Below are 16480 nucleotides of genomic sequence, written 5' to 3'. Positions count from 1 at the left end.
CTTTTATAAGAACAGTAAAAAGGGAGACAATGTAGTCTTTTGGGGGGGGCAAAATATGTGGAACCGATCCATTTTATTAGGAATTCAAGTTCTTCCAGGGTACTTTATATCAATAATCCTTCGTTATGTACAAATACACATCCTTTACAATTCTTTTTGTTGTTGGTGGGTTTTTTTTTTCAGGGGGTGGCGTGGGGTTTAGACAGGGTTTCTCTGTGAAACAGAGCACTGGCTATCTGGCTGTCCCAGAACTGGAACTCTCTCTGTAGCCCAGGCTGGCCCCAAACTCACAGAGATGCGCCTGCCTCTGCCTCTGCCTCCTAAGTGCTGGGATTAAAGGTGTGCACCACCACACCAGGACCCTTTACATTTCTTTTCATGCTATATTTATTATGGTACATGGAAAGAGAGGGTCGCTGTGGGAGAGGGCAGCAATTTCTGCCCTATGTATCACAGCCAAATTTTTAAAATTTGCAATTGAAGATTTCCTCTGATGTCAGACTTGAAAACATTAACTGGATATGGGTTATGATGAACCAAACTAGTGTGCTGGCACTGCCCTAAGTTACAGTGTGGCTGGTACCATGTTCATCAGGATGTGCACATCAAAGGCAGGTGGGGACGAGAATGGAGTTTCTTTAATCCAACAGAGAGCTGCTATGGGGTGGTGACTGGAATGCCATCTGTGCACAGTCATTAACGAACAGGAAAACATCTAGTTCTTGAAGGTTAATAAAAATAACATAACCTTTGTTTTCCCTCCCAAATACACTGCACTAGGTCAATCTCAATTTCTGTATCTCAAAGCACCCTATTTTCTTCACTCTTCCTACAATGAATTGTAACAAACGACGACTCCACGTCACCTCCAACTATTCTTGTTCTCAAGTCAGGAAACAAAATTCTATCCGAGCAATGCTTAGGTCAGTGCTAATAACTCAACTTAGGCTGTCCAGTTACCCGCCTTTTAGCAACATTGACTAAGCACCTGCTATATGCTGGACGCTCTTCAATTACACATGCCTTTGTATTTCTACCCCCTTCCAGCAGTTTCTCCCATTTGTTTATCTTACCATTTCCACTTATGCACAGAACTGGTGCTAAGACATGCCCTGTGGAATAGAAGTTTAGCTCAACTGGGGCACTTTCTCTGTCATGGCTAGAGTTCATAACAATTTAACAACTTCCTTAGGAATGCTAATTGTGTATACCAATGATTCCATGAGAGGTGACACTTTCAGATCCTGGATGAGAATGTGCAATTGGGTCCTGTCCCCCTCCTAAGTTCTCCTGGAGCTGAAAACCTAGTGTGTGTACCTGCATTTTTAAAAATTATACTTTGCAAAAACAAAAAAACAAAAAACAAAAAAAAACCCCAAAATAAACATCAACCCAGAGGCATCAGGACACCTGCTGAACAGATACTTTGACATTTACTCTAAGGACAGAAGGCTCACCTCAAGGTATGACAATTAGAACAAATACCTCAAGGAGTCCTAAGGGGCTCTGGAAGAAGAGCTATACAGGAGACCCTGGAGAAAAATCAGCCATGGAAAGACCCACCAGCTATGCTTTGTGGGGAAAACTTCGGCAATGCTTGATGCATATAATTAATCTGAGTGAGCATGGAGGACGCAGAGGCACTGGGGGGGCATCTCATCATAGTGCTGAGCGCCCTGAGTCCTTTGGGGGAATATCTCCTTTTCTCCTTTTTTTTCCTGTTGGAGACTGTTACTGTCTATTTTCTTTCTATAGGCTATGAATGGAAAAGTGTGTGTGCACACTCAGGTGTGGGCTCCACTCACACCAGTATTTTCTATAAGTCCCAACTCAATGACAGGCTGACTGACACCATGGCTTACCAACTCACAATGGCATGATTGGGGCTAGCATAATAAACATGTAATGATCACACATGGCACTCTCTTTAGAAAACAAAACCAAAACCACTACTTTCAAAAGGAGTTCACAGATGTCACTGCAGAGCAGTGGCCTCAGGCTCTATGTTCTGAGGCTACTGTCCAGGCAGACACCACTTTCTACACTAACAAGGGCATGCAGAGTACTGAACAGGTGTACACTGTAAGACAGGGAAAGGTGAGGCACTCTTTAGGTCAGCTGACCTCGACGCTCACAATTTACACGAAGAGGCTTTGCCCTCCCCAACTGCGCTGCTAGCCTATTAGAAACAGCCAGAAGAACCCCAAGTTAGCCTGCCATCACAGTATAAACAGATCACAGCCACAGACAGCCCTCCGGCTCATGTTTTTGCTTGCTTGTCTGTCTGTCCTTCCTCCCATCTATTTTATGATATTGGCTGTGATCAGAATCTCTACTGTTTTCATTTTTGAGGCAGGCTTTCATGAACAACACCCCCCCCCCCCCCCGCCCCGCCATTGATAGCCTCAAACCTGCTACATAATTGACAAGGACCCTGAACTTCTGATCCTCCTGCCTCTACCTCCTCAGTGCTGGGATTACAGGCATGTGTTACCATACTTGGCTTTATGCTGTGTGCTGGGATGGGACCCAGAGCTTTGAACAGGCTAAGGTGAGCACTCTTCCAACTGCAACACATCCTCAGCCCCACAGACACATTTCTAATCAGTGCTCAGCTAAACACCAGCCATGGTTTCCCTCCACCTGAAGTCTTGAGTGAAGGTAACATGTGACCTCATCTGAGGGCATCACGGCAAGGTCCAATGTGTCTAGATGGCTCAGTCTCTCTGTGTCTCACCCATTGCTGTACTTTGGGCAAGATCCCCCTTGTTCTTTCTTTGCATATGTTAGGACCTCAGCCTGGGCACTCTTTTTTTTTTCTAGTCCCGCCTGACAAAATCTTTGCTCATACATCATCTTCCTCTGAGACTTTCATTTCAGTTCCTCCACATCCTAGTAGCTCCCTCTAAGTCCATACTGGCTGTGCTTGTACAGGCATGGGACACTCATCTCCTTAACAATTTTTGGAAGTATATAAGGCATTTAACCCATAAAAATCGCATGTCACTATGGAGTAGAAAACAAAGTCTCTATCAGTAAAGGGACAATATAATGGACAAAACTTTAAGATTCCTTCCCATTTTCAGAAGACATGTGTTGAAAGCCTCCAGACTGCAAGGGACCGAAGGCCACTTTTCCAACAGATACCTGAAGTAGCTGGGCGTGCTGCCCACATGGGGATGCTCTTAAGTGCTTTGGAATCAAACACCCACCTCCTTTCTGAGAAGGCCTCACAGGGCTTCCCTGTCTCTAAGAGCCAGCTCCTCTTGACAACATCTACCCCTGGAGCAAACACCTGCTTTCAGATGAAGGGGATTATAAGAGGCAAGATGGTGTGGAGCTTCCAGGTCCATGGGAGCACGGGCCACTAACCTCAGCAATGACAAAAGAGGGCATCCCCCAGGAATAGACAGAGCTGTGATGAACATACACCATGAGAGCCTCAGCACAGGGGCAGAGGGAAACTGCTGAGGAGCGTACCACCCTCCATCTTAACAAGCTCCAGGCAGGCAGGCAGGCAGGCAGGCTTACCATTGATTAGATAGGGATGGTTGCAGCACTTTCTCAATTCCATCATAGTGTTTAAAAGGTTAGGTACGTTAGCTTGTCCACCACCTTTGGAAAGAAATGTAAAATTCTTCTCAAGGATGGCTCGGTAATATTTCTTCTGAATGTTTGTTAGCTCAACTTCAATAATAGTTTCTTCTTTGGGGGCCAAGTTCTTTTCTACATCCTCTTTGAGACGTCTCAACATCATTGGCTTTAGAATAGCCTGTAGTTTTTGCACCTAAAAAAGGACCTCATGTCAATACTGGCATCTCCATTTGCTTGGGGTTAAAACATTCTGGCATATTGTAAAAGGGAAGACTGTCTTATTTATTTAATATCCACTTTCAGTTTCCAAAGCCTAGGAAGAACGTAAAGGAGCTAACCTGCGTGTTGTCCTAAGAGAAACACAGGAAGGTTGGGTGGCTTATGTCAAAGAGAAAACTTCACCTATCCAGAATTGCTGAATAGGCAGAAGGGCTTGAAACACTGAGAGCAGGTGTTGGGGGAAGGGTGTTTATTTAGTTTTCAGGAGATGAACAGGAAGAGGGCAGGAGCAATGTCAGAGGCTCCATGCTTCTTTCATTGTGGAGAGAGATGAAGAATGAGAGTCAGGAAGCTGGGAGGTATCACTCTGCATCCATGACCAAACCGAGGAGGGACGCCGCCGTCCGGCTCTCTTTCCCACTGACTGGCACAATACTGTTAATTTACCGAGGGGAAACCAAACGGGGCACGATCTGAGCGGAACCAGGAGGTCTGAGCCAGTAAGCTGGAAAGGGGCAAATAACCAAGAGCTCCAGCTTATCAATGCATTTATTTCAAAATTAGTGAGGTGTAGTCTTTGCTGGTTCACTGACAGGAGACTCCACATGAATTACTATGCACATAACTCTTATAGTGCCTACAGCAACCAAGTATTCTTTACACACAAGCCCTTTGATTTCTCCCAGAAACCCAGTGGGCCAGTTTTACCTCCAATTTTGAAATGAAAATAAACAAACTGGAAGCAGTATGAGAGTAAGGACCCAAATCTCCAGTGGACAAGTATGCCTACAAACCCTGGGGCTGCGGACACGCCCCCTGGGGCCGTGGACACACCCCCTGGAAGGACACCCTGCAGCAGCACCAACCCACACAGCACAAAACTCTCGGAAAGTCGGGTTTGTAACGTAACCTGTCTACAAAAACTCAACAGGCTTTTGTGGGGGCTGAGGGACAAACAAGACCACCTTCCTAATGATGACTTGAAGTCCTAGAAGAGGGTGCATAAAGCTGTTTGCCATGGTGGCAAATACTGTGGCATAATCCTTACATCTTAAAATTCACAAAAGCCGAAGTGGAGGGTTAAGTACCTGCTCTTCCGTTTTCAGGTCACCGAATTCTTGCATAAAGGTTGTTTCTGAAGGGAAGCGACTCGGCTCCAAGAAGTGAAGCAGACTGAAGAGCTCTTCCACGGTGTTCTGCAATGGGGTCCCTGTCAGCAGCACTTTGTGCTCCTAGAAGAACATGAGGAAACAGCTTGCCTAACGGGACCAGAACCATTTCTTAGAGCTAACGCTTTCTCTCTGTGGCTACACTCCTCTCCTTCTGCTCACTGTGATGGGGTCAGCATGCACCATACACAAGGGCAGGACTTAGAACAAGGAGGAGGAAGAGACACAGGCACGCGTGGTTCCTGCTTCAGGTAAACGCAAACACACACCGCGGCAGACTCCCTCCACGTGCCCTGCCACTCTGTTTCTTCTGAGTTTTCTAGGTTGATATTTAAGGGAGACCGTTTCCAGAGGCCCCCAGTCTCAGATTTTTTTCCTCCACTGTAGTTAAATTTTTCCTAGACTCAGTTACACGCTCCCCTCTGCTCTCTGCATCAGCAGGACGCTCACCTTTCCATCTGCTTCCTGCATGACTCACTGTAGAGACAAAAGAAGTGCTTCTAAATGCAACAGCACATGAAAATGATTCTGTTCTGCAACAATTTCCCGCTAGCAAAGAGGTCGCCTTAGTTTTAAATACCAAAATCACTTAAAAAGAAAAAAAGCCAATGCTATTTCTAACTCTGTATCCTTGAAGCACATTAGGTCTTTCTTCAGCCAGTCTTCCAGCTTGTGAGCCCCACTCTCCCAGCTTGTGAGCCCCACTCTCCAGCTCTTTTTCTACATTCTAGATTGATCAGGATTAACAACGGTAAATTTAGTTTTTTAGTGTTTTTTGAGACTGGGTCTTGTGTGTCCCATGCTGGCCTTGAACTTATGATCCTCCTGCCTCCACCTTCCCGGTGCTGAAAGTGCAGCCACATATCACCATGCCAGGTTTTATGCAGTGCTTTGGGGGCTGGGTCAAACCAATGTAGGGTTCTGTGGATATTAGGCTCTCCCTACTGAGCTACACTCTTAGCCCCAAGCTTAAAAATTTTAAAAGTTGTAATAATTCCTTCCTTGTTTTGGTATTTGGTGCATAACACACAGAATTATTTTAGGAAGTGATTGTTTCAAAATTAAGATTTTCTGGTTTAGCTTGAAATGTGACCATGCAGAACATATGCTCACTAGACTCGAGTGAGATAATCTAAGGAAGGACAGCATCCATCAGGTCTATCTGTCAATCAAGTTCTTTAACAGCGAGGTGAGCAGTTCCATGTTTTTGCTCCTTTTTTCTTCCTCTCTCAGTAGAAGTCTCTGATTAAAGGAGATGGATGGGTCACCATCATCATCAGGCTCATAAAGTGCAAGCAATTTGCAAATGAATTCCAGGTCTTCTGACTGGTGAGTTGCAAGGGCCATGATCACTGATTTGCTAAAGTCCTGAATGACTTTATGCAAGAATGTTTGAAAGTGTAGTCACAGAGTAAGGGAGTCACTGTGGTGGAGGAAGGCAACTGACTGTCTTGAGCTTTCTCATACTCTTTCTTACCAGCTTAAGCTCTGAAACTTCATTTTAAAGTTAAAGACTTTTAAGTACATTCATTTCAAAGTAAACTTATTTGAAAAACAGGGAGCCCCATCTTGGGCTATTGGGCATTATCACCTCCAGTCTCAACGGAGAGGTAGAGATGCTTCTGCCTTGAAAACACGATTGCTCTCTTAAGTGCGCATAGAGGATGTGTACTTAATTTCATTTTAGCAACACAATTTTGTGTAGAGCTTCCTGTCAATGAATGAGGAGACAACAGAATCGATGAAGACCTCCAACAATCTCATGGCAGCCCCTTGTTGTTGAGGCTTCCTTCCCGAGTTCCTACGGAGGACTATGGTGACCATGACTACCCCGATACTTCTCCATTTCCTTTGCCATGGAGTAGAGGAAGATACCCAGAAATCTTCTTTTCTTCTCTGACTTGGAGATCATCTTCTTCAAGCTCATCCCAACTCAGTCTAGTGCAAGTGACGGCAATCCCTAAGATGTACAGCCCTGCCTGCACAGGGCTCCTTCTCACTATTTAACTATGGTAAGAGTATAGGTTCAAATGATGTTGAGTTAGGATTGAAGTACCAACCAATTAGCAATTCTGAACTGTATCAATACAAGTACATTTTGAATTGAACAACAATAATATTTTCTACTTTAAAAAAATTCTCTTCTGAGATAGGTCACTGGAAATTCCCAGTGCGTTAGACAAAATGTGTTACAGGCCCACTGGCTGAGATAGTCAGAACCTAGGATGTGTTACAGGCACACTGGCTGAGATAGTCAGAGCCTAGGATGTGTTACAGGTCCACTGGCTGAGATAGTCAGAACCTAGGATGTGTTACAGGCCCACTGGTTGCAATGGTCAGAGCCCTAGGATGTGTTACAGGCCCACTGGTTGCAATAGTCAGAACCCTAAGACTGGCCTCCCACTGCAAGGGGCAGCCTCCCCTGTCTGACTCAGCAAGGAAAATATTATTATTTCCCCTATGTTGCACTATTATGCATTAAAAAAATAAATATTTTGATATGTAACAGAAAAGTTATTTCTATTCCAGATTCTAATTCATTAATAAAATGTTAATTTCCAAAATATCTCAAAGGCAAGTAAATTTTTTGATGTTGTTAGAGGTAAATAAATGTCTCTCCCTAACAAAGGAGTGTTTGTTTTACAATGAGAATCTACTATTTTGAGACATGGGAATTAATAATAAAATATAACTTAAGCCAAACTCAGCCACATGACTTTAAGCCTTCAGAAAGGGACCATGAAGGCACATCCCTGCTCTGAAGATACAGTTAGAGAGGTCATGAACATCTGTGTTTCCCTGTAAAGAAAGGATTACCTCACTGCACCGCTGAAGTGTCACCTGGAGAAACCCAAGACAGCTAGGAGCTGTTCCTTCTAGAAAAATCCCACGTCAAGACCTTTCTGTTTCTAAATGCTCATGCTGCTTTGCAGACTGGTATACCAAAATTGGTGAAGAGTTTTACAAAAGACTTAGGACAATGTTAATAAATTGGTTACTTGACAGAAAAATGGGAAATGCTATTCTAAGTAGGAAAGATCAGTCAGACGTCTTCTTTTAAGCACAATTAGATTTCGTCTGTTTGTTGTGATTAAAAGGATGGCTGGTTAGTCCAGCCCCTTACAAAGCTCTGAGGCTCTTTTCAGCAGTTGAGGTCTTTAGCAAAATGTGTGTAGCCCCGAACACTCTCAGTAACAAGAGATCTACGGAAGTTCTTTAGTTTCTTGAAATTCATCAAATCTGCCAACACCATTTAAATGGTAACAACTTTCCTTTACAAGTGGACATCAGAAATTAGAAGCAGGGCTGGTGAGATGGTTCATCAGGTAACGGCAGCTGCTGCCAAACTGAACCCACGTGGTGGAGAGAACCAGTTATCCTCTCACTTCCATGGTACACTGATGGTCTGGGTGTACCCTCCACACACAAGTAAGTCAAGGCACCGGACGGGTAGAGAGGGAAAGGAACGGGCAGACTATGCTGCAAACTACAGAGTAAGAAGGAATTCAAAGACAAGAGAGCTTGTAACAGCTTCCGTCAGAGGAGCCTACGCACAGCAGCAGGCACAACAAATAACCAAATGCTGCTATTCTTACAATATGCTACTGGTAATGATTCCTATAGGACAGAAAAAAATCTGAGAACACCAAAGTGGGAAGACATGGCTACTCCTCTGGAAACCGGAAGAGTATACAATAAGCATGGTTTAAAAACCCAGAATCAATGTAAGTAAGGTCTTCAATATCCCAAACTTTTCAGCATCTGCACAAACTGAATGGGCGTCTTGGCCAACTGACAGTGTGCATACACAACCGGCCCCAGTGGAGAAAACCACATGCTTGGGAACACAGCTGGACTGTCACCACTGAGGCGAAGCTGATGCTAGTGAGAACATCACGGCTATACTCTGCTGTGATGCCAGCAAGGGGCAAGAGAGAAAATAACAGCAGCCTCCAAGCAGCCGAGGTCAGGAAACCAACGGGCTTTGCAGGTGCCCCTCAGAGGCAACACATTCACGCAGCGAAACTAAAGAGACAGCGCGGAGGTGGCGTCAGCAATGGTCACTAACCAAGTCCATCATCTTAAGTCCCTCCAGCAGCTTGCAGTTCCTGTTCTTCAGCCTGTGGGCCTCATCAATGACCACACAGCGCCAGGGAATATTACGCAGCTCAGGACAGTCAGTCAGAATCATCTCAAACGTAGTGATGATGGCATGAAACTTATAGGACCCCTTAATCACTCGACCCTACAAGAACAAGTCGGAATTATTACACACAAGTGACTGCATTAGTGTAGTTGAGGATAAATAAGCTGCTAAAATGCATGTATTTAACCCTTTGGAGACCCCTGTATTTTAGGTAGCACATTCTGCTTTCAAGTTATTTTTTTAGACTGGAGCTATTTTGGCTAACACAGGATTTTAAAACATTTCCTTTTTAAAAGAAAATAGAGAAGTGCTAGGGAAATTTGGGGTCAAATTTCCTTGATGACCACAGGTAGTAAAGTGCCATTAGGTGCAGGGGACCCACAGAACCTAAGAGCGGCAAGGCCAAGGGAACTGAGTGCCAAAGGAACTTTCATTTGTTTAGAAGTTTCTCTTACTTTTTTAACTTGTTTTATTAACATTTCTTGTAAAATGCCAAAACATTTGAAATTAAAAAAATTCAAAAATCCAAAGAGGATGAACCTTATAATTTCTCAAATCTAAAGATAAATACACATTTCAGTATTTTTCTCTTTTAACTGTAGGCCCCACTTTCTAAAGAGTCCATGTGTATAAAACAGCCTTATTTCCAACCACAGGACGGCATCTGTTGCTCAAAGCCTGCACATGTTTTAGCATGCACCATGCCCTACCATGGCATCCATAATGCTGTATTGCCAATATTAGGCAATAATTACAAGCAGTAACTACAACAAGACAACAATTAAAGCAATTCTTACAAGAGTCAAGGTATTAAAGTCTTCTTTGGTGTACCTGAATTTTTAAAATACTTAATATTTTTTCACTTCTGGTCATAGTACAAAATGTTCTCTCTGATCACATTTTAGTATCATTTTCTGTTTGGTATTGTCTTAGGGATACAAAATAAAACTAAACTACTAATATATTATGGAGTTTTGTGGTCACCAAATGTTAAGAAAGTTATTTCTTCTAATTAAATAATCAGAATGACAAGTGTTAAAGATATAAAAATCAATATTCACACATGTAGATTATGCAAACATGTAATGGATAAGAAATCTCAAGCAAGTTTTTCAAGTTAGCAAATCAAGGCATCCTCATATCACAGAGATTTGAGTCTTCAACCTCCCAAAATATATATGACATGCACAGAGGTCACACCCCAACAAATGTTACCTGGGGATCTTTGAAGTACATTTCATACAACTGAATGGTCCGACGACTAGCTTGACTCCCATGATACACAACCACGTTTAGCTCCGTCCAGGTTCGGAACTCCCTTTCCCAGTTGGGGATCGTGGACAGAGGGGCAATTACTAAGAAAGGGCCATGGATTCCTTTCAAATATATCTCATAGAGAAATGTAATGGACTGGATAGTCTTTCCCAAACCCATTTCATCTGCTAAAATGCAGTTTCGCCTTTAAGAAGGAAAGAAGACAGAAAAGCTTAATGAGTATAAGCTATTGTTCTCTTTTCCCAAAATATATACAACACAAATACATATCCCACATGACTGCAACTATTTTCTTAGTTCAACAAAATACATTTCAAAGGAAAGTCTCTAAGAAACAAATATTATCTCTACAAAGTTCTGTTAAACTATTTGATAAATAAATTAAGTGCATTCCAACAGTTGGATTTTAAAAATGTATTACAGCATTAAATATTACTTAAGATTTTTTAAAATTAACATTTTTAGTACTACAAAGGACAAGCGCTCTAGCATTTGTTAGAGTAAAGAGAAGCATGTTTGACATACATGTTGTACCAATTGAAAAGTAGCCAGTTCACTCCCTCCAACTGGTATTCCCTGAGTTTGTTATTGTTTCTATACTCCCTGGAACTCTCCGACTTCTTCCAGTCGTCAGCAGGAGGTCGCTCCTGTTCCAAACACAGTAAATCCCATTAGTGGTTTCTCCAAGACTGCACCATGATTCGACTTCCAAATTAAACCCTTCACCACAGGCCAATCCTCACCACACGCTCTGTTTCCGGCTCCCTGGACATGAGTTTTTCAAACTCTTCAATCTTTGCTTGATCTATGTCCTGCCTCAGCTCCCATGTGCTGTCTTCGTAAGGGAGTGAGCACCACTTCACCAAATAGTGAGTCACGGGCTGGACCGGGTTCAAAGAAATCAGAACTGGAGTCATTTGACCAGATATTATGTACTAAGGAGACACATGCACTCTGCTTTGTTTATCAGTATAACCCCCAACATCAGTGAGACGGAACTGCCCACATTTGGAAACTACAGCCACTGAAAGTTGTCTCCAGTGTACACTAAAAACTGTATTATTGGGTGTTAACAAAAAAAAATTACCTTTTTAAAATCTGAATCATTCATGACCAAAATATCAAGGAGTAGCTAATGAATAGCAAGGAGCCAAATCAAAGGCTCATTTTTAATCTGTCAATCACTCATCAAACCTATGATTTGTATTTCTGTAGTAAACCATCTTAGCACCTTTTTTATGTAACTGAATAGTTGCCTGAAGAGCGAAAAAAAGACAAATGTATTAGATAAGTGTATTTTGTCCTTCAGGGGAAAAAAATGACTGTTTGCACTCTGTTAAATTAAGATAATGAATCTGAGTTCTAGAAAAATGAAGGGCAGAATATTTTGGGTAATCTGTGTCAGCAGGAATTCTCCTCTTTGTCCCCTTTAGAAACACTTGAGTCTGGTGATCTTCCGTTCAAGATCAAGGTACACTGACTTGTCCAAGCTATCTGCTGACAACGCAGACCTGTTCTGAGATAGAGTTCGTGAGCGCTAAGTCAGGCGGCAAAGGCAAAGATGCATCGCAGACACGGCCTCTGGAATGCTGCAGGTTTCCCTACACAGGTAAAGAGGAAAGGGAGTGCTCTCCAGGCTCTCGGAGCTCAGCACTTCCATGGAGGGCCAGGAGTGCCGGACCTTGGCAGAGCGGCACGCGGTGACTGAGACAAGCTCGTTACCAGACTTTTCCTCGTCTTCACTTCCCTATTGGAAGTCTCAGAGGTTTATAAAACAATGCAAGATAACTGGGGCTGGGGTCCATTATCCTCGAGGCATCCCACTAAATGAAGTTCATCAGCTTCACTAAGGGTGCCCAGTGCTAACTACCATTAAACTCTGTTCTGCTACAAGGGTGTTGTCAATTTCACAGGGCAACTTTGTGTTTCATGATACATATGTACAAAATGTGCTGAGGTCTTTATTGATCAGCACAATTGTGAAATTTTTAACACAGTTCATACTGAAAATATTAAAAGTGAAACTTCATACTAAACAAAAAATATTTCTCACTATTAAGTCACAAAAAGTATTAACAAATCATTAAGTTTTAGTTAAACATAGACCAGGCACATGGTGATGGAGGCTCTGCAGGCCCAGGCCTGGATTCTGTGCCTTCTGTCAACACATGTGAGCTGTCTGAACCACCCTGTGTAACCCAGAAGATCTGTTACCTCGCCCCGGTCATCTGTGCTACGTGCAAAGTCCATTATCCGGTCAACTTCCACATAATCTGGATTAAAAAGATCATCCTCAATCTGTTCCAAAGGAGGAAAAGAGGTTAAAATGTTTATTCATTTCTTCAGAAAAACACTATTTCACTTTTCACTAGGCAATACTATTTTGGGTCCCAGCAACACAAACTTTGTATTTGACATATTCTAGTCTATTAATTGAAAGGCTACAATTTAACAAAATCACTACCCGTGAGGAAATCAAACTTCTCAGACTTTGTTAACTGGGTATTTTAATTACTGTGTGAAACCTTTTACTATGAAGGAATGTTTAAGAATATTTCAAATGAACTGTGAAATTACAATTCACTAATGAGCAATCCAAAAGGCTTATGGCATGCAATACATTTAGCATTCTTGAAAGTACAGGCTATAGCAAAGAGTCAGAGCCTACACGGTACGTGAGTGTGCATCTCAGAACCACTGAGTCTCCTGATGCTGTCAGCCACCATGGGCAGAAGGCCAGCATAAGCTACGAAGCCTGACTGGCAGGGTGCACATTTTACTGTGAACATGGGTAGGATGTTTGGAACGCTCGGCCAGCCAATATCAAGACTTCACTTAGAATATCAGTCTTCTGACTAATGTTAAACATTCCAATAATTTATTTGTATTGAACACTGGGTGTTTGGGTAAATGAATTCAAAGAACTGAAGCACAAGTAGGGTTACTTAACTCATATTCTAACAATATTTACAAAAGCAAAGCGATATGGCTTACTTAGAAAGAACACAAGAGTAGAATATGGTTCAAACACGTTATAGTCACATGTAAGGACACTGTGGCTTCCATGAAGTTACAGGTCATCTCATACTTTAAGAAGTCCACACCCGTGAAATTTCTGATCCGAATCAGAAACAAAAGCCACATCGTTATGTAGATTAGCTTGGTAACATTTTTTAAAAAATAACAAGCAAAAGGCAGCTTAGAAGTCAGTTAGGCCTCATTCTCAATCCCGTGGAAAAGTGAGCTGTCAGTCACATACTATGTTCAAGGAAGATACACACTCTGGGCTACTTGTACCCACTCAAAATGTCCAACTTGGGTGCTTCGATTACAAAATTATGAATTATGAAACAAAGAGCACAGATGCAAAACTGTGCTTCTGCCGCCGTGGGCGTTTGAGCAGGTGAGCAGTAAGGAAACAGAAAACACCACAGTGCTCACTTGATTAAAGTGTTAGACTGATGCATTTAGCTTGGCCGAAGCTTCTGGTCTCTGTAAGACCACTTCCTTTTCCACACAAGCTCCCATAGTCAATGCTCAGTTTACCTTCCCCTAAGCCCCTTCCCGTTGACGGAGTACTCTGTGGCATCATGCACATGATAAACTTCCTGGCCTAAGTGTTGTTTCTGAAGAGATTATAGATGTAGCAGAGTCAGGAAGCCTAGGTGTCAGCAAAGAACGCAAAAGCAGCCATAGCCAGGGATTGTGCAGGAACAGAGCTGAGGGACATGTGGAGCCATGATCACTGAGGGGTCTGCACGTGTGTAGAAGAGTAGACAGAGCTGAGGGACATATGGAGTCATGATCACTGAGGGGTCTGCACGTGTGTAGAAGGGTGGACAGACTTGCGTTCTTTTCTGCTAACTCTCCTTCAGGACAGAACGAAGATTTCTAGTTACCACCTCACCAGGAAGACAATGCTTTGCATCCTGGGTGCAAGTGACTCATACAGACAAGTTCAGACAAACAGGTTGTACATTAGGGCCAGGCACAATTCCCTGGGGAGTGTGTAACTACAGGAACCAGAATCCAAGTGAATTTAATAAACAGGACCATGATTTAAGGATGGGAAAAAGATCCCATTGTGTTTTCCCCTTTTCCCTCCTACGGAGCCTCAGGAAAGGTCAACAAGACATATGGTTCCCTTTCTAGTGATGCTGCTCACCCAGCATCTCAAAGTTTCAACTTCATTTTCATTAAGAAGGGCACAAGAAATCGAAACTCCCAGCTTTTTTTTGTTTTTTGTTTTTTCAGACCACTCTTTCAAAGAAAGAATCATCTTAATATTCTCCTAGGCCAGAGAAGAGTGTCACCTTCAGTAGTCGGATCCTCTCAGTGTCTGCTACCAAGGCAGAGGAGCAGGAGGGTGAGCCAGAGGATGCAGCAGCACCGTGGACTCCCCGCCTGCCTGCAGGTGTCCTGAAGACAGGCTCCAGGGAAGCACACTCAGCGCCAGGGGCTCTGGTGAGGATTCTATGGCATCAGAATACTGATGCTCTTCTTTCTCACCCTCCTCATCTCCACAAAGGGGTGAGCACGAAGGCAGCCATCCAGCGGCCAGCGTTTTACCACCCTGGTGTTCCTTGCAGCTCATATTCAGTTGTCTTAGTTATTTACAGTTTGCTTCTTGCCCCTGTGTCAATGCGAGGGAATTGAACCCAGAGTCTCACACTTGCGAGCAAGTGTTCTGGTACTTCCTTACATGCCTGGCCCTGGTTTAACTCTTACAGGACAGCAGCTAAGAAATCATCAAGTCATCTCTTTCAAAGTTAGAGAGCTGTTGATTTTTAAAATCTTCTTGTCTTGTATGTGAAGGTAACTTAGTGATCTAGAGTCCAGAATGCCGGCTAAGCAACTTGGGGAAGCATCCTTTAAAAGGTCACTAACTGTTAGGAGCCGGTCCTCTCCTCGATGCAGATTAGCTATCTCTGTCTATCTGTAACTGATAACTAGGGTAGGAGACACCGCCTCCCCTCTGCGCAACGGCACACAGCATCTGTTCAGTGACCTCTGTGAGAGGCACAAACTTCAACAGCAGCCATCTGCCACATACTACCCCAGTCAACCCTCCATACCTACTGAAGTTTTTGACCTGCTCTCAGCAGACTTCTGTCTGCTCACTTTGTTCATTTCTCAGCTGTGTGTTCACTGTAAAATATTAATCACACCATCACTGCTATTTCCCCATGTCATAAGAACCGTATTTTCTAGATGAAGCCAACAGGAAGAATGAGAAATTTCCTGTTTACAAATTTTAGCAATACCAGCTACCAATGTGCAAGTAACAGCACCCAATGAGGAAAACCAGTCTTTGTTCATAGTTTACTGACCTAAAACTCAAACTTTAGAGTATTTTAATACAACATTCCAAAGGTGAATCAGGCAGTCCATACCTCTGAAAGGAATTTGTTCTGGCCCTGTTTTGACTTAAATCTCTTTATCTTTTGCTGAATTCTCTTATCTTTTTCCAGATCTTCTACAGATGCCCATTGACAATGGAGATAAGAGCTGAAAGAATAAAACAGTATCCTTGAAACATAATTATTGCATTTATGTCTTCTTTTAAATTATCAAAAAAGATTGTTCACAAAAATCTCACTTCATTAATGATCACAGTGCCAAGCAACATTCAATATAGCCACCAATCTTTGAAAATAAGAGAAAATCAATAATGTAATAGTACTTAAAAGTTGCTATCTGCCAAGTTGTGTGACATGCTTTACCCACTACCCATAAATTTTTTTTAATTAAAATCAATCAACCAAACAAACAAAAGAACAGGAAAGAGCCCAATAGCAAGGTGTTCTCCTAAGTGAACAGATTACATGTCAGCATCAAACAACTAGAACTACTGGGTGGCCTTAATTAGGAAATATTTTGAGCCTTTTATCTTTGAGAAATAAAAGGTTTTTAATAAGGTTAGAAGAACTTAAGTTTAAAGCCTCAGTTCCTTGGGGATGGAGAGGGGAGAGGTATGTCCCTCATTCATCCAAGGCCTAAACACAGGCCCTGATTAGCCACCAGGAGCAAGGGTGCAGCTTGGCTCTGGCCCATGCCCCTCTGACAGAGCTCATCA

The 16480-nt window shown here is 42.8% G+C and overlaps 1 protein-coding gene across 1 annotated transcript in view; it reads right to left on the bottom strand.

Annotated features, from left to right (window-relative positions):
- The window catches only part of Chd7 (chromodomain helicase DNA binding protein 7), a 184523-nt gene that overhangs the window by 31275 nt on the left and 136768 nt on the right, over positions 1-16480 (bottom strand). The window contains 8 exon segments of the mRNA XM_052715424.1: positions 3532-3787; positions 4902-5045; positions 9052-9228; positions 10345-10588; positions 10930-11051; positions 11148-11285; positions 12619-12702; positions 15798-15912. Coding sequence (XP_052571384.1) covers positions 3532-3787; positions 4902-5045; positions 9052-9228; positions 10345-10588; positions 10930-11051; positions 11148-11285; positions 12619-12702; positions 15798-15912 — 1280 coding nt within the window.

The sequence above is a fragment of the Peromyscus californicus genome, unplaced genomic scaffold (genome assembly GCF_007827085.1).
Source record: "Peromyscus californicus insignis strain IS unplaced genomic scaffold, ASM782708v3 Scaffold_5__1_contigs__length_169319896, whole genome shotgun sequence".
Taxonomy (NCBI): Eukaryota; Metazoa; Chordata; class Mammalia; order Rodentia; family Cricetidae; genus Peromyscus; species Peromyscus californicus.
This window is presented reverse-complemented; position numbering and strand designations above follow the sequence as displayed.